A 21,949-nucleotide genomic window follows, 5' to 3' on the forward strand; every position below is an offset into this window, starting at 1 on the left:
GCGACACCTCACCCCAAAGACCCCTCACCCCATGGACCCCTCACCTCAGGGACCCCTCACTCCAAAGATCTCTCACCCCAGAGACCCCTCACCCCAAAGACCCCTCACCTCAGGGACCTCTCACCCCAGTGACCCCTCACCCCAGGGACCCCTCACTCCAAAGACCTCTCACCCCAGAGACCCCTCACCCCAAAGACCCCTCACCTCAGGGACCTCTCACCCCAGTGACCCCTCACCCCAGTGACCGCTTACCTCAGGGACCCCTCACCCCAGCGATCCCTCGCCCCAGTGACCCCTCACCCCAGGGATCCCTCACCCCAGTGACCCCTCACCCCAGGGACCCCTCACCCCAGGGACCCCTCACCCCAGGGACCCCTCACCCCAGAGACCCCTCACCCCAGAGACCCCTCACCCCAGGGACCCCTCACCCCAGGGACCGCTGACCCCAGGGACCCCTCACCTCAGGGACCCCTCACCCCAGGGACCCCTCACCCCAGTGACCCCTCACCCCAGTGACCCCTCACCCCAGGGACTGCTCACCTCAGGGACCGCTCACCTCAGGGACCCCACACCCCAGCGACCCCTCACCCCAGGGACCGCTCACCTCAGGGACACCTCACCTCAGGGACCCCTTGACCCAGGGACCCCTCACCCCAGAAACCGCTCACCTCAGGGACCCCTCACCCCAGTGACCCCTCACCCCATTGACCCCTCACCCCAGTGACCACTCACCTCAGGGACCCCTCACCTCAGGGACCCCTCACCCCAGCGACCCCTCGCCCCAGGGACCCCTCGCCCCAGGGACCCCTCACCCCAGGGACCCCTCACCTCAGGGACCCCTCGCCCCAGGGACCCCTCTCCCCAGGGACCCCTCACCCCAGGCACCCATCACCCCAAAATCCACTCACCCCAGGGACCCCTCACCCCAAAATCCACTCACCCCAGGGACCCCTCACCCCAAAGACACCTCACCCCAGGGACCTCTCACCCCAGGGACCCCTCACCTCAGGGACCCCTCACCCCGCGACCCCTCGCCCCAGGGACCCCTCACCCCAGGGACCCCTCACCCCAGGGACCCATCACCCCAAAGTCCACTCACCCCAGGGATCCCCTCACCCCAGGGACCCCTCCTCCCAGGGACCCCTCACGCCAGAGACCTCTCAACCCAGACCTCTCACCCCAGGGACCCCTCACCCCAGAGACCCCTCACCCCAAAGACCCCTCACCCCAGAAACACCTCAACCCAGAGACCCCTCACCCCAAAGACCCCTCACCCCAGGGACCACTCACCTCCGAGCCCACTCACAAGGCCTCTGTGTGGCTCTGAGGTGACTCACCTGCCGCACACATTGATCTAATGAAAGGCTTCACTCTACATCCTGTAATTGTATTCTTTACTGATAGACTTAGCAGGGCAAGGTAATCCTTGAAAAAATAAACTGAAGCAATTTAAAGGTGTTTTCATTACTATCATTTAAATTCAATGGCAGATCCTCCACGCGCTCCCCCCTCTGTAACAAAATCATAAACCCATTCACTACAAACCGATAAACAGCTTTAGACTTTTGTTGGACATATCTCACAGAGGCAATCCCTCGCGTATGCTCTTGTGAAAAAGAAGTCCTAATAGTTGAAGATTATAGCTTGAGTTGTGTTGCATGTATGTATTGAAATGAGTATTAGTGAAATAAAAACAGAAAATGCTGGAAAACGCTCAGCTGGTCCAGCAGCATCTGTGGAGAGAGAGAGAGACAGAGTTAAGGGGGGCAATTTTAACTTAAACAGCCCACCGTGAAACAGATGGGGTCGGCTGCAATGCTGGTTTTACAGCCCGTCTGACCTTATTCTCCATTGGATTCACTGGAGACTAATATTGGGCGGGGTGTTAAGCCGGCGTTCCACCCGGTCCCGTGGGTTTCCCACCTGCCAAGTTAGGTTAAAATTATCCCCAATATTTCAAGTCGGTGACATTTCATCAGAACTGGAAGATGTTAGGCGGTTAAGAAGGCAAATGGTATGTTGGCCTTCATAGCGAGAGGATTCGAATACAGGAGCAAGGATGTCTTGCTGCAGTTGTACAGGGCCTTGGTGAGACCACACCTTGAGTATTGTGTGCAGTTTTGGTCGCCTTATCTGAGGAAGGATGTTCTTGCCATAGAGGGAGTGCAGTGAAGATTCACCAGACTGATACCTGGGATGGCAGGAATAACGTATGAGGAGAGATTGGGTCGATTAGGCTTATATTCGCTGGAGTTTAGAAGAATGAGAGGGGATCTCATTGAAACTTATAACATTCTAACAGGACTAGACAGACTAGATGCAGGAAGGATGTTCCCGATGGCGGGGGAGTCCAGAACCAGGGGTCACAGTCTAAAGATAAGGGGTAAGCCATTTAGGAGGAATTTCTTCACCCAGAGAGTGGTGAACCTGTGGAATTCTCTACCACAGAAGGCAGTTGAGGCCAATTCATTAAATATATTCAAGAAGGAGTTAGATATATTTCTTAAGGCTAAAGGGATCAAGGGATATGGGGAGAAAGCAGGGACAGGGTACTGAATTTGGATGATCAGCCATGATCCCATCAAATGGCGGAGCAGGCTCGAGGGCCCGAATGGCCTACTCCTGCTCCTATCTTCTATGTTTCTATGTTAGAGATTAACAGTGTCCAAGCAAGTACAGAGCCGGGAAAAGGCGGTGCGGGGTGGGGGCGGGTTTGGGAGTGGGGGGAGATGAAGGAAAGAACAAAGGGGAAGGTCTGTGATAGGGTGGGGGGGCAGCAGTGATTAAATGGCAAAGGGGGTGAAGAGTATTAGCGAGGTTAGCAGTCAAGGTGATTGAACCCAGTGAAAAAGGTGCACAGCGTTACACAGTGAAAATCATATTGGTTCATGGAAAAAGCAAATAAATACAAAATTGCAAAAGGCCGTCATAAATTACAGTGCTGACAGTTACCGACTGCGCTCAGTGCAATACCTGCAGCAAACAAGGCAGCTCTGTGTTTTATAACTGGTGGGTGAGGCTCAGTTAAAGGTGGACGGCGATGTGGAGCTTGCTGGTTGCTTCAAGTAAAATCACTTTCCACATGGATTGCCTTTATTGCATCCTTCCTGTTGCAGAAATCTGAGGCAATGGTACAATTTTAATACACCACGTGGAAGTATAAAGAGCAATGGCTTATTTAAGGGACTCGTGAAGTAGATGTGGATCAAGCTCTTGATGATTTTATGATGCTTTCACCTAACTGTAGCGTGAACTTAATGCTGTCCAAGCCTGTTTTTGCCTCCTAAGAGATGATTGAGCAAGGATAAGAGGGACGATCCCACAACTCGGGGCTCCCAATGGGAGCAGTGAGAGCAAGAAGCGCATCTCACAAAATCATGGGCGCACAACCATGAACAACAACAACTTGCATTTATATAACACCTTTAACATAGTAAGATGTCCCAAGGCACTTCACATGAGTGCTATCAGACAGAATTTGACACCGAGCCACCCAAGGAGATGTTAGAAGAAGTTGCCAAAAGCTTGGTCAAAGAGGTAGGTTTTAAGGAGCGTCTTCAAGGAGGAGAGAGAGGCGGAGAGGTCTGGGGAGGGAATGCCAGTGCTTAGGGCCCAGGCAACTGAAGGCACGGCCGCCAATAGTGGAGTGATTGTAAATCAGGGATGTGCAAGAGGCCAGAATTGGAGGAGCGCAGAGATCACGGAGGGTTATAGGGCTGGAGGAGGTTACAGAGCCAGAGAATGCTGAAGAGAACTGAGAGGGCTTTTATAGAGGTCTATGTAAGATAGTAAATGGCATGAGAACAATAAGTCCAAAAACAAAGGGTACAGTAGCCAAACAACTCATAGGTCGCCAACTCTGGCACGGCCGTATTCAGGGAGGTTTCATATAGCCTCCAGGCTGCAACCATCTCACTCCCATGCTCCTGCCATTGGTCGGCCGACACGGCAATCGACCAATAATGGCGGTTACAGTACCCATAATCCACTGTGCTTCAGAAATTGCTCTATTTATCACATTTCCTGAATCCTCAGGAAAGGAAGCAGTAATCCGAGATAAGACTGGATGTGAGGTTATATTAGGACCAATATTTATCTAGTTTATAGTGGAACCTCGATTACCTATTATAATGGAGGGGATCGCCCCCCCCTCACAAATCGGCTGATAATTAAGAGTCCCATACTTAGTCCAACACAGTGAGCTCTTGGCTTCTGATTGGTCTGTTTCCACCAATTGCAGATAAGACCCATGTTGTTCCATGATGCACTCTTGAAATGAATCGTCGGCTGCCCCAAGGTAGACTCAGAGAAGCGACTCTCTCTGGTTTCCTGATGCAAAGCTAAATATCAGAGCTGTACGGCTAGGAAATTCTACCAGCACTGAGCGCTCGCATAACAGCAACTTATCAAGAACCCAGAGGCTGAGAAAATTCAATTAAAAAGACTCAGTCGTATTTTAGCCAGATTATGCAAAGCGAACCTCACCCTCCCACAAAAAATCTTGGACTTGAATAGCCGAGCCGTAATTTATTTTCAATCCCTGCCGTTTTGAGGAGAATTTTGTAGGACATTTTTTACGATTACAAAGTGATTATTTTTTACAACGTACCCTGATGTACCTAACACGCCAGGGGTGATCTTGGAGCCTCGCCCACCAGCAACTGTGGCCGAGCCCCTGAATTTCCAATGTGTGTCGATGGCAGTTAAGGCTAACTGCTGGCATGCCACGTTTAAACCTTTTTAATGCAAATGCCAAACACAACTATATGGCAAATATATCAAATTATAATCTCTTAGCTCATTGGGGGAGGGGGGGAAACTTTTTTTTCACATTGCAAATTGTTGCAAAGTATTTTCTGTTAATTCTACTTGCCTAAAAAAATGAGACTAGTTGGTGCTTTTCCACTGACTGCCTTGTCTGAAAATAATTCAACAACAACAACAAATTGCATTTATATAGCGCCTTTAACGTTGCAAAATGTCCGAAGGTGCTTCACCGGCGCGTAATTAGACAAAAATTGACACCGAGCCAAAGATGGAAATGTGATCAAAAACTTGGTGAAAGAGGGAGGTTTTAAGCAGCATCTTAAAGGAGGAGAGGTAGAACGGTTCATGGAGGGAATTCCAGAGCTTGAGGCCGAGACAGCTGAAGGCACGACTGCCAATGGTGAAGGAAGCCAGGGAAGAAGGCATTCATAAAAGTAAACGTTTGACTTAAGTGAAAAGGGAATGCTAATATTTGCTGAAATTCTAATCACCTCCGCACCAAGTCACTGAATCTATATATTATTATAGATCCTGCATAGAGTGTGCACTTTCTGTCCACAGATCTTACTTCCTGTTGTCAGGATTTTTGGTCACACTCTTCTGTCAACAATAAGCTGCCTTGTCAACATTTCCCATTTAATTTTCCAATGTCAACAGTTAAGGTGTAGTTGCAGACTTTGGCCACTAGGTGAGTTTCGGAAACCTCTCTCCCAAATCTGTCACCATCTTGTATATAAAAAACCTTACTTTCATCAACTGACTTTGGGCAATTCCCAGGACAGTTTACTCGTATAATTTATGTTGACTGTCCCATAGTAATCATAGAAACATAGAAGATAGGAGCAGGAGTAGGCCATTCGGCCCCTCGAACCTGCTCTGCCATTCAATGCGATCATGGCTGATCAGCTGTGGATTGTCCATTCACAAGGTTTCAGCTATTACAGCCTAGAAATTACTGTTGGTGATATTAATGGATGAATGTTTAACATGTTTGATGTTCTCATGTCCACAAGTGTGTTAACCCATTTGTTAAGGAATGTCATACGAGCATGTTAAGTATTTATGCACCAATATCACTAACAATACTTTCTCTGCCACACCAATCAATCAGCGTGGGATCAGAACACATTAAAGTACAGAGTCCGCCGTGACATAAGAACATAAGAAATAAGAGGAGTAGGCCATGCGGCCCCTCGAGCCTGCTCCGCCAATCAATAAGATCATGGCTGATCATCGACCTCAGCTCCACTTTCCCGCCCGATCTCCATGGCACCCACTTGTGGGATAGAACTTTCAGACTGGAGTAAAACCACCCTTAAAAACTCCATTGAATATATATTTTAAAAAGTATTGGATATGTGCAGTGGTTTAAAGGGTGTTTGATCATTCTTGGATATTCATTTTCTTGTATTTTCAGAGAAGAGAGTGGAAAAGCACAGCAGCTGTGGGCGCTGTTCAGCAGCACATGTTTACTGTGTCAGCCAGCGGCTCAGTGGGTCGCACTCTTGCCTTTGAGTCAGAAGGTTGTGGGTTCAAGTTCCACTCCAGAAACTTGTAACACAAAAATCTAGGCTGACACTCCCAGTGGAATGCTGGACTGTTGGAGGTGCTGCCCTTTGGGTGAGACATTAAGCCGAGGCCCCATCTGCTCTCTCAGGCGGACGTAAAAGATCCCACGGCACTATTTTGAAGAAGAGCAGGGGAGTTCTCCCCGGTGTCCTGGCCAATGTTTATCCCTCAATCAACATCACTTAAAAAAAAAAACCAGATGATCTGGTCATCATCACATTGTTGTTATGTGGGATCTTGCTGTGCACAAATTGGCTGTTGCATTTCCTACATTACAACAGTGACAACACTTCAGAAAGTTCTTCATTGGCTGTAAAGTGCTTTGGGACGTCCGGTGGTTGTGAAAGGTGCGATATAAATGCAAGTCTTTCTTTCTTGTATTGTTAATTGTTACAGTTTCTTTTTGTTGTGTTTTGAGTTTTGCTTCAATGAAGTTTGTCCCAGTTCCCGGGTGTTACCTGAAGGGGGTGCTGGGGGGCTCGGTTTTACTTTGTCTTTCACTTTCAGTTTCGGGTTCTGCCATGCAGACAATGTGCTGTAATGTCCACCCATTTACTCAGTAAATAGTAAAAGGTACATTCCGTCTCCTCTATTCATTACTGTTCGGTCAAGACGCAATACTTTATTTCTGTCCTTTTTGTCACACTGACTGTCTTGAAGGATGTCCTGCAAAATGGCAACAAGATCCTACACTAGTAGATAAAGGGCCGCTGCCTTCACAAAGAAGTATTGGGCACTTGTTTTGAGGAGGTGGGAAGAAGGAGGAAAGTAAACAGGAGGGAATGGCAGCCATGCGCTATTTTCATCATAGATAGGGGACGTGATGATATGTTTCAACTCAATTCACATCACAATGCCGTGTGTTTGCAAACAAACATAAAGTTTGCCTAAACGCCGTTGGATTAAGACTAGCCCTTTAAGAAGCAAATCAAGTTTTTTATATGCAGATATAAACCCACGTTAGCTTTTATTGTACCACAACATTATTTCAAGTGTACTAATACTTCCATTTATCTAATGGCTTATCGAGTCGTCGAATACTCAAAGTGCATCGCACAATAAAATGCAGTGACTGACTGCAGTTAAGTGAATTAGATCCAATTTTACACTTATCTCAAATAGTGTTCAGCTGAAAATATCCATCCTAATACCTTTCTTCTTCAATGTTAAATATATAAGTTGCCCGCCTCATCACTATACATGTGTCCAGTTAAACAACTAAATTATTTTTATTACCCTAACATAAAGGTGAAGAAGGGTTAATATACATCAAATAGAAATTGAATTTTAATGCTAGTTGAGGTTCTGATACACAAATCTCAATCAGTTGGGCAACCGAGCAGAGCAATACTCCTAAGTAAACAAGGTTTTCTTTGAAAATCTCTATCAATCAATATGCTAACTATTCAGCCTTAAACTGGCTTGATTAATTATGCCTTCATACTTCAATGGTCTTAGATGAGTTGCTTGTTGGAACAAGCCTTCACAGTACAGGAAATGTCCTCTTATCAAAATATTATGTGATGCTACCTGTTAGTTTAACATACATCCTGATAATTATCAGTCTTTTCATCAGGCACTACGGTCACTCTTCCTTGAAGGATAGTTAACTGGAACTAATGCAAATGCAGTGCGCATGAGATGACACATAGTTAAACAGAATATCCTTATCAAATGGATTTTACTTATTGTCTTTCCGATTACTGTAATTGGGAGAGGTTTTTCCAATAAGATGCATCTAATCCATTGGAAAAGAACGTTAGACGCAGTGTAAAATGGGCCGCTGATTCGCTACGAGCCCATTTCGTGCTACTAGCATAGAACAATTTCACCCCCTCCCTCCCCCCCACCGCCAACGTTTTCCTCTCCCCTCTGCGCAGCCAACATGGCAGGGGTACTGGATCTGAGTGTTCAACGAGCACTACTTGTGTGGCAGCAGCAGTCCTTTAAAAGCCTTTTTCTTCAAAGACAGCACTGAGCAGGAGCAGCTCACACGAACACTCCAGTGCACCTAAATTTCCTGCATGAAGTCTTTAACATGGCTTTGGGGGGGGGGTTCTGCTGCCTGGCTGTATCCATCCTTGGAAACAGAGCAAGAAACAGGAGTGCAGCTACCAGCAGCCAGAAAGCCGCAAGTCCTGAAGATCCAATCAGTGAGTTGTAGAAAATGTGAAACGTCCACCTTTTGGGCTCCTCTTTGACTTGTTGCCAGGACTCCTCGGACCCTGTGGTTTGAGGGTCCGCCACAGAGCAAGCCTAGTGCCAACTTTGTGAGGTGCCCCATGTCCATTTTATAGGAGAAAAAGGTTAGAGGCCTCACCCATTCCTGCTCCCTTGACGCACTGGGCTTGAGCCTTGGGGCTACGTAAAGAGATGTGGACACCCAGCAAAAGGAGTCGCCATCCCCTTTTTCCCGACCTTTCCTGGGGAATGAGTATTCCCCGGGGGCAAAGGGCAAGATGGTCCCTTAATGTTCTTAAATCTACAACAGCAAGGAAAATTGCCCCCTGTTTTTGTCATTTCTTCTGTTATGTTTCTGATTTTTTTTAACTGGTCTTATAGATAGTGAAATTGCGCTGTTAGATATTAGTGAGAAATTCTTTTGTCCACTATGTTAAGGAAGGCTTGGTACTTGTTTTTTAAAAATTAATTTATGGGTTTGTGGACGTCGCTGGCAAGGCCAGCATTTATTGCCCATCCCTAACTGCCCTTGAGAAGGTGGTGGTGAGCCGCCTTCTTGAACCGCTGCAGTCCGTGTGGTGCAGGCACTCCCACAGTGCTGACTTTGTCGTAGTGGTTTGGTACAACCGAGTGGGGGTTTGCTAGGCCATTTCAGAGGGCAGTTAAGAGTCAACCACATTGCCGTGGGTCTGGTGTCACATACCGGGTTAGGACGGCTCCCGGACCCCTTGAAATTGTGAAAATGTATCTGAGCAAGAGCGTGCGCCTTTAGAAGAGATGGGGAGGAAATCGTTGGCAGGGAAGAGGGGAACAAGCAGTTTCCCCATGTGCTTCAGTCATTTCTTCTTATTTTCTCTACACTGGGAGATTGAGAGAAGTTATCAGACAAAAGAGTGGCAGCTGCTCAGTTCTAAATGAAGGGCGGACTCCTGCACTTGCACTACGTGGCTCAAACTGAAATGACATTAAGTCATACGATTCTTTCTGCTGTCCCATTGTGCCATGTGACTTAGTACTGTGATATGAATCTTCCTCTCACAGAATATTACTGAGAAACAGCACACACTGTATATACTGTAAGGAAATAGCACACCCTGTGTATATTATAGAGGTATAGCAGGCTCTGAATATATACTATATAGAGAGCATACCTTGAACATGTTGTAAGTATAAAGGAATGCCATGCTTTGGATCCATTATAGAGGCAACACGTACAAGGTATATATTGACCCGTAATTTGCGGTCAGTGGCGAAGCAAAGGCTTTCGTCGCTGGCCCTGAGGTAAGCTTCCCATAAAGATCTCGCAATCTCTGTGGAGAGAAGTTCGGCTTTTCCGACGTGCAGTTGAAATCTGCGAAAGTTAACGGGGAATCCCCAACGCGAGCTGCTGTGACGTCAACAAGCAGCCAATCACAATGCAGAATTCTCACAGACAGCGAACTTAATAAGTGAGTAAGCTGCCTTGATTCTAACTTTTTTTTAAATGTTAGAGAGAGCCAAACAAATACCGGGGCTCTCACATGGGGAAAAGGTAAACCTGAAATAAAGATGAACAAACTTTTTTTTAAATTTAAGTCTCTTAAAAGTTTTAATTTTTATTAAAATGGCTAAATTTGACACGCCACAAAATTTAAATGATTTTTTCAGGGCCATAACCTTTGTTTAGCAGTCAATACGCTGTTAAAACCCCAGTTACACCCAATCTAAAAAGCTCTAACTTTTAGTGGGGAATTTAACAGCGGTACTACCGCGGAAAAGCCGAAGTTTTCGTCAGTTTTCCTGATTGGTGGAGGGGGGGGGGCCGCGGTCCACAGCACAGCCAGTGTCGGAGCAGTGACTGACTGACCGCAACTTCAGGATTTCCGCGTTAGGATGCACATGCGCTAAATCCTGAAGTTGCGGTCAGTTTCAAAGCGGTAATAACAGGAAACGCTGTTCATTCGCGGTTATTACCCACCACAAATTCCGGGCCATTATGAAGGAACAGTATAACCTGTATATATTGGAGGAACAGCACACACCATACATAATATAGGAAAATGCCATAAGTTGGATATATTATAAAGGAAAAGCATGCCTTTTGTATGTTGGGGAAAGAGCATACTTTATATATAACACATGGGAAAGAGCATTTCCAGTACTGTATTTGTGAAGAAGGAAATCATACATATTATTGGGGAGTATCGTGTTCTTGTGTATTACAGGGAAATGCACACTCTGGGTGCATTATAAAACTATAACACAATCTCAGGTGGCTTTGGAAGTCACTCATGCCATGCATGTGTGGTTTATTTCGACCTCTGAACTCTCCCCCACCCCCCAATTCTATTGGTAAACACACAAACGTAGATAAAGCTCTTGGGCCTGAATTCAGCACTCCTGCGCCCCCCAGTGCGAAGCCACACTCGGAGGGAGCGCGGGTTGGAATCAGGCGCCAGTGTTGTAGCTCAATCTCTGTCCCGCACTCCCTTTGAACATGGCTCAATACTGGGAGGGCAACAGCGCTGAATTTATAAATTTAAATAAATAAAGTTTCACTGCTCCTGACCTTGCTCTTTATTGCATTAGCATCCGGAATAAATCATTTTAGAGTCACCCCGGGTACATGTGTAAACGAGTTATAATAGGTGTAGTCCTCTCATGTTTCTAATCACATATTGTCAGATAGGACAACTTTGCCCAGGTAAGACAACTGATAGGACATTCCTATGATTGCTTTAGTTTAGGGACTATTGCTGCCACTTTAAAGGATCAGTAATGTTTGTATTGCCAGTGCCTGAGTCGCAGGGGTCTGGTCTTAATGACATCTCCTGGCGTCTGCTTATCTTTGGGTTATTATGTTTACAGTTCCAATAAATTAGTCCGGTCGCAAAAGCTATCTTTGGCACCACCCTCCTGACGAAATAAGATCAACCACACCGTATCTTTACCCTTCCTTCATACAGGATACCTCACAGCAATTCGTTGTGTCATGAAGTAGATTATTAAAGGAGGCTGTCATCAATCATATAGTGACTCTACTGCAGTGCAAAGAAATTATAGCCTGTGTCATTTAATGACATTTCTTTGGTGGTGGGGGGGGGGGGGGGGAGGGGGAGGGGGGGAAATAAAAAGAAAGGCCTTCTCCTTTTAGGAGCTTTATTTTCGGGTTTAGTATTCTGCTGTGTCTTCCGTCTCCCTGAAGCCCAGCTCTATTGCCCTGAAAGAAAGAAAGACTTGCATTTCTATAGTGCCTTTCACAACCTCAGGACGTCCCAAAGCGCTTTACAGCCAATGAAGCACTTTTGAAGTGTAGTCACTGTTGTAATGTAGGAAACACGGCAGCCAATCTGCGCACAGCAAGCTCCCACAAACAGCAATGTGATAATGACCGGATAATCTGTTTTTAGTGATATCGATTGAGGGATAAATATTGGACAGGACACCGGGGCGAACTCCCCTGCTCTTCTTCAAAATAGTGCCATGGGATCTTTTACGTCCACCTGGGAGAGCAGACGGGGCCTTGGTTTAACGTCTCATCCAAAAGACGGCACCTCCGACAGTGCAGCACTCCCTCAGCACTGCACTGGAGCGTCAGCCTAGATTTTTGTGCTCAAGTCCCTGGAGTGGGCCTTGAGATCCACAACCTTCTGACTCAGAGGCGAGAGCGCTACCCGCTGAGCCACGACTGACGCTAGTAACACAGTGGTCAATGTGGGGCACATTGGGCATGCTTTGATATTTACAGTGGGCACTGGCTCAAAGCTTTGCAATATTGCCAAAAATTATTGAGATTTTTTTTATATTGGTTTTCTGATTTTTACAAAATTATGACAAGGCTTTGAAAGGGCCAGCAGTGAAAGATTGTTTCCATTGGTTGGTGAATCGATAACTAGAGGAAATAAACTCAGGATTATTACCAGAAGAACAAAGGGGGGAAATAAGAAGGTTTTTTTTGACACAGCGGGCTGGATTTTCATTGAGGAGGCAGGTAGGAGGCGGGACTACAACATTCGGGGTTGTAGTCCCGCCTCCATCGAGTTGTAGCCAAACCACGCAATTTTGACTTGATTGACCTTGTTGAGCCCACCCAGCGGGCTCAGCAGGCCAATTAAGGGCCACCCGGCAACAGGTGATGTCAGAGATTGATATTTCTTCTGTCAAAACCTTTTGACAGATGAAATATCAGCGTTTAACAGCTGTTTGAAGCTGTCAAACACTGACAATCTGTACTCTAAGTTAATTCCTTCCTCTCAGGATGATTTAGAGATCTCTCTGGAACAGAAAGCTGAATGCTGGAATTTTTGACAGCTCGCGGCCATTCTGCTTTCTGTGCCGGTGAGATGAGGGACTCCCGAGACCTGAAGGAAGGAAGGCTGTAAATGTAAGTAAAGGTAAGTAAAACTTCTTTAAACACTTTAAACACACCAAACACACTTACCTCTGCACTCATGCACCCATCACTCACCTGAACACCGGACATCTTGAACCCTCCAAGCCCTTCAGCCCGACGGCCCGCCTCGCTAACTTGGCGTGGTTTGGAGCCGTCGGGAATCCCACACTTCAAGAATGAAAATAGGGATTAGGCTAAAAACTGCCTGTTAACTACCTGTTAACAGGCAGTTAATTGGCACTAATCCCCTTCCCGCCTCAGGGAGGCGGGTCCCAGTGCGGGGCGGGTACCCGCCTCCTTTGAAACTGGCATGGAGGCGGGTTGGGTTCGTGCTCCCCCCCCGATTTCGGGATTTTAACCCCCCACACGCCTCCAATCCCGCCTCCATGGCCCGATGAAAATCCTGCCCAGCAGCTTATTAGAATATTGAATGTTTTACTACAATTTGGGCAGAGACTATAACGTCATTTAAAAGGGAGTTGGATAAGTATTTGAAAATAAAGAATATAATGGAGTATGAGGGAAGGACAGGGACAAGGGATTATAGTGGACAGCTCCAGTTGAACAGTTGCGATGAGCTGAATGGCCTTTTTTCCTGTCGTAATCTCTATTAGGTGAAGTGCAGCAAGAGGCCAGTTACACTACGTACACAGCTTGCGTCAATGCTGAGATAATCCAGCTTTGAGTCAGTACAAACAATGACATGAATCAGTCATTCATGAAAGAAAGACTTATGAAATAATACTGAGCGGCCTGTGGGTGGCGCTGTCCAGGGAGAGTATAAATACTCAGGCACGGGCCCAGCTTGCGCAGGACATTCTTAACAGGAACTAGTGAAGGACACAACTAGACCTCCATGTTGTAAAACAGTTGATTAAAGCTTTGTTTAATGCTTAGACCAAGTGCCGAGTAGTTTTCTTACGTCAAGCACTTCAGGTGCATAGTTGCCTAGTGTATACTAAGACATTTTTAGCGTGGAAGCAAGTCATCCTCGGTTCTGAGGGACTGCCTAAGAGAGAGAGAGAGAGACTAACAAGATGTGTGAGACTACCTACACCTTAACACTGTGAACTTCTTAAACAATATTTAGTTAAATTTAACAAATTGGGTGCCAAAGAGTGGAACATGCATGCGCAAAGGCCTGTTGTCTCTGAGAATGATATAACACGGCAGTATAACTTGGGGTCTGCCCACCCTGTGTCACACTCTACAGGAATGAAGCTAGTTTAACCACATACTAGGTCTTAAAAAAATGACGATGCTGACACACCTTCCACTGCACTCACCTGAAGCCTCACCTGTGGTGAGGAAGAGCTGATCTGAGACCTCTCTCAACAGAAAGCCTGAACAGGCTGGGGTTCTTTCCCCCAGAAAGGAGACGGCTGAGGGGTGACCTGATAGAGGTCTTTAAGGTTATGAAAGGGTTTGATAGGGTAGACGTAGAGAAGATGTTTCCACTTGTGGGGGGCGTGCAAAACTAGAGGCCATAACTATAAGATAGTCACTAATAAATCCAATAGGGAATTCAGGAGAAACTTTTTCACCCAAAGAGTGTTAAGAATGTGGAACTTGCTACCACAGGGAGTAGTCGAGGTGAAAAGCACAGATGCATTTAAGGGGAAGCTAGATACGCACATGAGAGAGAAAGGAATAGGGGGATATGCTGATAGGGTGAAATGAAGAGGGGTAGGAGGAGACTCGTGTTAACAATAAACACCAGCATGGACCAGTTGGGCTGAATGGCCTGTTTCTGTGCTGTAGACTCACGGGGGAGAAATTGGGTGGAGCCGCAAACGGGGCGCCAAGCTCGCCTGGGCGCCAGATTTTGCGCTGCGATCGGAGCAGCAGCGATCGCCGGAAATTCAGCTTGAGCGCCCCAAGAGGGACACGGGGCGAGGCTCGAGGCGCTCCGCGTCCCTCTTAGGGCGCTGAAACTGAATATCGCAGCGCAACGTGCCGCAGCGCCACACGCTGCGGCACGGCGCGCTGCGGTACTGCAGGCCTTCCTCCCATTCTTAAGGGGGAGGGGCCTGCACCAGCGCGATGAGCGATCGCGAGTGCCGGCAAAAGAGCCCGGCACCGAGGAGAAGTGCCGGGCTCTCGGAAAACAGCCAGCAATGCCGCGGGGGGAGAACAGGAGGCCGGGGACGGAGGTGCTGGCAGGCGGCCGCCGAAAAAAACGGCCGCCCCGCACCTCCACCTTAATTTGCGCCACTGCCGCCACAGGTAGGCCCCGTGAACCGGGCGCGATGAGCGAGCGGCGCTACAGAGGCGGTCGCTGCCAAATATCGCGATCGGGGCGGTAGCGGGGCACTGCGCACACCGATGATGTCATCGGTGGCGGCGCAGCGCAACAGGCTAACGCCGCCATTAGCGCCCCAGCTAAATATCGCGGGAGGTGCGGCCAGTGGCGCTAAAGCCACTGAGTGCCCTCTTTAGGCGCTAACTGGTGGCACAGCCCACTGAATTTCTCCCCCAATGTCATTCTATGGAACTAGCATTCAGATAGAGTGACTTGCTGGGGACATTTGTGCTGTCAGTTTATGTCTCAGGAGAATTATTTCTTTTAAATCAAATAATTTGGTGACAGTATCAGGTCTATGGCACCTAAAATGTGAGCCAGAAGAAGTGACTCCATTTCTGTGTAACCCCAAATCCCACCCACAAACCTGCCCCGGGTGAACTGGAGTCACGGCTAAAGGAGATTGCCAATGAATTTTGTTGTGAAGAATTGTTTAATGCATGGTCATGAAAAAGAATCAAATTGGAGCCGGAACAAAATGGATATGGAGCCAGTTCAGAAATACTAAACTGGGTCCTGTATCATTGCTGCTGGCTAATATTTATCCCTCTACCACGTCACCAAAACAGATTATCTGGTCAATATCACATTGCTGTTTGTGGGAGCTTGCTGTGCACAAATTGGCTGCTGCATTTCCTATATTACAACAGTGACTACACGCCAAAAAGTACTTAATTAGTTGTAAAGCACTTTGGGATGTCCTGAGGTCGTGAAAGGCGCTATAGAAATGCAAGTCTTTCTTTCCTAACCTTCTATTCCTTTCTCCCTCATGTGCTTATCTAACTTCCCCTTAAATGCCAATATGTAAACATTAAAAAGTCCACTTGAGTACAAAACAGGGAGTGCTGTTTTCGCTGACCTTTCCTCTAAAATTATCATCAGGAGGAAGTTTATCTGAGAAAATGTTTTAGACTTTTTGGCAAAAAAATACTTTTTTAGTGTGAAAATATTAAGTGTGAAACAGCATCAGGCACAGTCCTTTCAACAAGAATAATGCAACTTATGTTCAGCGAGTTATTAGATCACAAATGGATCCTCCATTGCCCTTGGGAAGTCTGCAGTCTGGAACATGGGGATAAGAATCCCACTTCTGCATTCCTGGGAGTGCATAGCTTGAAACTGCCTCCCAGCTCGCAGGTTTCGGTCTATACTGGGCGGAACAATCACGGGTAAGGAGAGTCCCAATTCCGTGATATGTGCTCGGCCATGCGTTAGGAGTGCAGTGGAGGAATCCTTACCCCTTTAAATTGGGATGTTTAGCTGCTAAGTTGTCCTGTCCACTCCTTAAGCATTCCATGTGGGAATCCATGTAGCTAAAGCTGCTGGATCTAAATTACTCGGGTCCATTCGAGGCCAGTAAATTGCCTGTAAATTTCAGGCTGCAGGTCAAAGCCCGCCTTCCTTTCACTTTTTAAAAAAAAGGTTATTTGCATCTGTAATAAAGTGCGACATCTAATATGTGACACCTTCGGTGTGATGTCTGGACACAGAGAGAGGGAGGTGGAAATGCAGTCATTTTGCCCTCAGTAGAAAAAAGAAAACAGTATGGAGGGAGGGGTGGGATGGGGAAGACTTGTTCTGGGTAGGCCCCGATTTTAACTCCAGGTGGATTCCCCCGCTCAGGCCTGAGTTAAAATTACAGTCGGGTTTCAATGATGTCATCGGGCTGCAACATGCATAAGTAAAGAAGGACCCTGTTGGCTCCGGGCTGGTGGCCTTGCCACCTGCCGAGGAGAGCAGGGTTAAAATTGGAGATGTTGTGATCAGGGTAAGAGCCAGGGCAGATTTAACTGCCCACCCGCCAGGATTCTGCTGAGCGACTCGAGTTAAAATCGCCCCCCCCCCCCCAACTGTGTGTTAGCAACCTTGTAAATGGAATCGTGGTGATTTCCGTTGGCAAAATCCGCTTGATCGTGTTTACCGTTTTGCTAGAAATACCATCCAGTGGAAATTTTCACGGACGCATTTAGGCAGGGGGTAAAAGATTCTGCTGCGAGTTGGCCAGTCACGGGCTGGGTGTGCGCAATCTCATCAACATGCTGGTGCCGCTCGCTGCGAGCGCAGGCGTGGAATTTTTACCTCAACATTGATGAGAGCCAATCTCCCTGTTTGCTTTTGACAGCACTCACTCATTTTTTCTGTTGTCTTTTTATTTTCCTCAGTGTCCTCTACAAGCCTGGTGATGCTCCACTCACCTCCTGTCTTCTCATCACAGACAACAGCATTAAAAAAACAAAAAACAAAATGGTTTCCGCAACATCTTTCCGGTATCTACGGAGACCGGGAGGGGGGGGGGGCGGTTTCCATGGAGAACTCACTGAGCCAGCCAGTACACGGTATGATTCCACGGAGCTGTCCCAAGACTGGCCGCCTCTGCAGCTAATCCCTTAGCACACCTGACAGAGAACACGGTGCGGAAGAGATAAACCCGACCCAAACTTTACCTTGAAATTCCTGCTGTGACAGTACTTCCCCATCGACCAAAAACGCGTCCTGTTTCAGATCGTGCTCTGGTTTGCACAGGCCTCGCGCAAGAACAAAAATAATGAAAGAGTTTTAAAGAATTGGAGTTTTTTTTTTAGAACTCACTTGTGCAGCAAATAAAATTCTCAGCCGAAAAACACCTTTATATCTGTTACTGGAAGTTTGAAGCAAGAACACTTGTACAGTTAAATCAAAATCCAAACTGTGAATATTAAAATGAAGACAGATTATAGTTAAATTCTAAAGAAGGAACGCCTTAGAAAATGAACACAGAAATCTTGATTGTTCTGATTAAGTGCAATTCTCAATGTTGCCAGCATCACCAAGGAATGCGTCGGCTGCAAGATAAGTGTCCACACGGGAACTGGGTTCGTGAAGAAAACAGGATTGTCCCCCAGCTCGTATCGATGGATTTCAAATGTGTGAACTGAATAGTCGCTTTTGAAGTTGCAAAGAGACAGACTGGCGTTCCCAGGAGCACAGTGCGAGAAATACTCCTGTCACATAATGGGGGCAATGATTTGACAAAAAAGGAGAAACAGATTGCATTCGATCAGCGCTGAACTCCATTTTTGAAAGTGGCTCGCCTTTATCGAAAGGGCAATGACACGGGGATTTGCAATGCAAGCGATCAATAGAGGATGTAGCTTCATCCAGAAGCTCTGTTGGCTTGATTATTCCAGATTACATTCATCATATAAGACTACTGTTTAATATTAATATTTGTGCAAGGTGGGGGTGGGGGGGGGGGGGGGTAGCGGGGTGCAGAATTGTTCAGGTGCATGCTGGAAAACCATGGATTTCCTTAGCTGGAAGCCAGTCCCTGCCTATTCGATATGTAATATCCAGCTTTATATTCACTGATGGCTGGTAAATTCGGTGAAGAATACAGTCAACTTTTGTGCTATCTCTATCTCCTTTAAAGCGTAATGAAGCTCTTGATTTTTTCATTTCCATGACGACGCTAGGTGTGTTTGTGGTACAGCGGGCAGGTTTCCGACTTGAGCTCTCCTGTTTTCACTCACAACGTTAGCTAGCTTGCAGTAGAACCCAGAAGCGAATGTGGCGGTACAGCTGTTTTGCTTGTTTGTGCTCTTGAAGCCGCTAAGTACATTTTACTGTAGACATTCGCCACGGCATACGTCGGCGGGAATGATTAACGGATTTGTTTGACGTTTGCTTTCGGACTTGAATCCACATTTATTCAGCTATTTTTAGAACATACTAGGTGTGAGGGGAAAAAAAATGTGCCCAGCTGGGATTGGATCGCTTTCAGAAGCCATAAGGTGGCTGTTTCTGGAGAAGGATGCTTGTCATTCAGGCTGCTGCAGAAAGTGGAGGTGTTGGAATTTGGAGGCAGTTTGAATTGGGATTTCGATTCAATCTGACATTTTGATTCCAATTTTCTCCAGCCATGTTCAGCACTCACTTAAAGGCTGTACAAAAGGGTCGTCCATAAATTTCCACGTTCTCACAAAAGTGCAAAGAATAATAATTCAAAGCTCAACCCTTCCTCCAAAAATGAATCTAGAAATTGTTGCCTAGTATCCCTTCCAGTTTTCAAGGTCCCTCCGCCACCCCCCCCAGAATGCTCAACCAACTCTACCAACCAGATTTGTTGAGCTTTATCGGTTCCTTAGGTAGTGCGGCCTACAAGGAGTAAGATCCCTTGCTACTGGACAGAAAAGCTGACATTACCCATCATGCCTAGAGGCAGGAGCGCTTCCTGTTGTCTGAACACTTGAGCAGGTCACATCCCAGTGGCCTCAACCTTGCAGCTGAACAGGATTGCATGGAAACAGAATGCTGGCCTTGAAATAGTAATATAAGATCAACAAATTGGCTTGGCTGGGGGGGGGAGGGAAGGTCATTAGAAATAGTCGTTTCCAAAGTGACGTTAGAGCTCAAGTGGTAAACCTTTCCGATCAGAAGGTCTTGACTTCAAGTCCTAAGGCAATCTGTCACTCAAGCACCCTGCCTCATTTAGGTAGGGTTACCAATGCTTAGTGAGGTTGCTAGCTTGTTGGCACGTGTAAGTATGGTGCTCAATCTTAAGCGAAACAAAACACAGGCATGTTCTGACTTGCTCGTCTTGACGCATACCTCACGTTGGCCAATTACAGCATGTCATTAAAAGCTTGCTCATTGGATAATAGATAATTAGAAGCCCAGAATGTTCCTCTCCCCCAGTGACAATGGAAGGATGTGCATTGGCAAATCATCAACATGAGGGGGAGAAATTACCGGAGAAAACTGCGACTTGAAAAACCTGCTTCAATAGTTCTGTTTGAGAAGGGTACAGCACCCTCAATCTGCCCCTCAGTATCAATACTTAATATCTTCTGAAAACATTGAAATGATACCATTTCCACAGAGGCATCCTGCCAGTTGCATTAAAAAAATACACCACAATAGAATGTGACAACTTGGGACAGTGAAGTGCTGGACCAAGTGAACCCTTTGCTCCAAAAAAGAGACAGATTTTTAAGTGCCTTAATGAGGACAAACATGAAAGTTTATATTAGCGACAACATATTCCTCTTTTTAACATGAAACTGAATTGACCGCCTCCTCCAGTCTCTCCGTTCTGTTCATGACAACTGTGAAAAGCAGAACCTGACAGGTTCATACACACGACTTTGAATGATAAAAACGAAGGGCGCGGTTTACTCACAAATTCCAAGCCAGTGAAATAAGAACGGAAATCTGAGGCGCAGAGCCCGAGCTCAACGAGCCGCAGTTCGAAATAAATTAAGACGTGCTCGCTAAAATCTTTATTCTGCCTTTTCCGGGGACTGCAACACAATTTACATCATAATGTGCCTTTGCGTTAGAAGTGACATGTGACTATGCTGACTGTTATTTCCACCCCCCCCCCCCGCCCCCTCCTCCCCTCAGCGATAAAGCTAGCCCATCTCAAATGAATTGCAATTCTTTGGTTGTCAATCCAACTAACTCACTCCATCGCAGAGGGCCAAGTACCAGAAGAGTTATATCTCACATTCACTTTGTTCTGCTGGCCGTTTCCCAAGCTCACGTGTGTATCAAAGCAATAATTGCACCCGGCTAAGAATGAGGCCAGCTGACAAGATAAAGTTATTACCCTACTCCTGGAGCATCAGACACAAATGGTGTGCGTCAATATGCCATGTCGCCAGAGGCCACCGCTTAACGGTGACCCAAGAGGGCTGATTTTTAGACCGTGGTCTCCTGGCTCGGAGCGTCGCCCGACAGGAGCACGTATCAGGAAATCGCAGGCGGGCTGCCAACCGGTAATAACGAACGACGAATTGTGGGGAGCATGCCTGCAATTTCCCAAAAGGTGCTCGCTGCAGGCGATGCTCCAGCCTGGGGAGCGTGCTTTTGTCAAATTCTGTTTTTATTACTGAGATTTTTTTTTACCTATGCCTTTTGGGGACTGCAGGTCGTGATACCACGTGGTTATAATCAGGCCCATTGGATTATGCTGGTTGAATAAGTCAGATTCTATATTTACTGCATCAAATTGCATTGATTTTCTGCGATTTTTAGCCAGTGGTTTGGGATCATATATCGTGCCCATTTTCCCATAAAAATCAACACCCCTCGCATACCACTTATAAACAATGGATTTACTGTACGACAGTCATTTGACTGCAAAGATTACCTTGTGTGTACTGGAAATGAAGAGACAGATTTCCCAGCGTCTAGTTAGGTTAACTATAACTAGTTACCGAATATACTACCCAGACTTTATAACGATATTTGCAGAAAGTGAGCAGATTGAGCTCTTTTCAATGTTCATTCCTGTTGCTCTCCACTCCCCATAAACATTCCACACAGCATTGCAGTGCTTCCCTTCAACCCTTATAAAAAAAAACACGGTATTTTCAGCCTCATCTTGCCTTGAAAAAGTGTCATCCTGTTGAAAATTCTGCCGATCCTTTGGCAATGATTTGAGTTAGTTTGCTCCACTGAATGAAACACAAATTATCAAGTCAACTGCAAGTTTAATATAAAATAAAAACAGAAAATGCTGGAAATACTCAGCAGGTCAGGCAGCACCTGTGGAGAGAGAAACAGAGTTAACGTTTCAGGTCGATGACCCTTCGTCAGTCATCGCCCTGAAACGTTAACTCTGTTTCTCTCTCCACAGATGCTGCCTGACCTGCTGAGTATTTCCAGCATTTTCTGTTTTTATTTCAGATTTCCAGCATCCGCAGTATTTTGCTTTTGTATTTGTGCAAGTTTAATATGTTCATCTCGATTGAGAAGTTGAATTGCGCCGCACAACA

General features: G+C 46.5%; 1 protein-coding gene across 3 annotated transcripts in view; it reads left to right on the forward strand.

The window, feature by feature from the left end:
• LOC147102454 (hepatocyte nuclear factor 1-beta-like) overlaps positions 1-21,744 on the forward strand; it is a 109,017-nt gene extending 87,273 nt beyond the window's left edge. For all 3 annotated transcript variants that reach the window (XM_085964919.1, XM_085964921.1, XM_085964920.1), the window contains one exon: positions 17,354-21,744. In XM_085964919.1, the coding sequence (XP_085821045.1) occupies positions 17,354-17,374 (21 nt within the window). In that variant the 3' untranslated portion in view covers positions 17,375-21,744. The remainder of the gene's footprint in view (positions 1-17,353) is intronic.
• The last annotated feature ends 205 nt before the right edge of the window (positions 21,745-21,949 follow it).

The sequence above is a fragment of the Somniosus microcephalus genome, chromosome 22, assembly GCF_052327205.1.
Source record: "Somniosus microcephalus isolate GS21.2 chromosome 22, FLI_Smic_1.0, whole genome shotgun sequence".
Classification (NCBI taxonomy): Eukaryota; Metazoa; Chordata; class Chondrichthyes; order Squaliformes; family Somniosidae; genus Somniosus; species Somniosus microcephalus.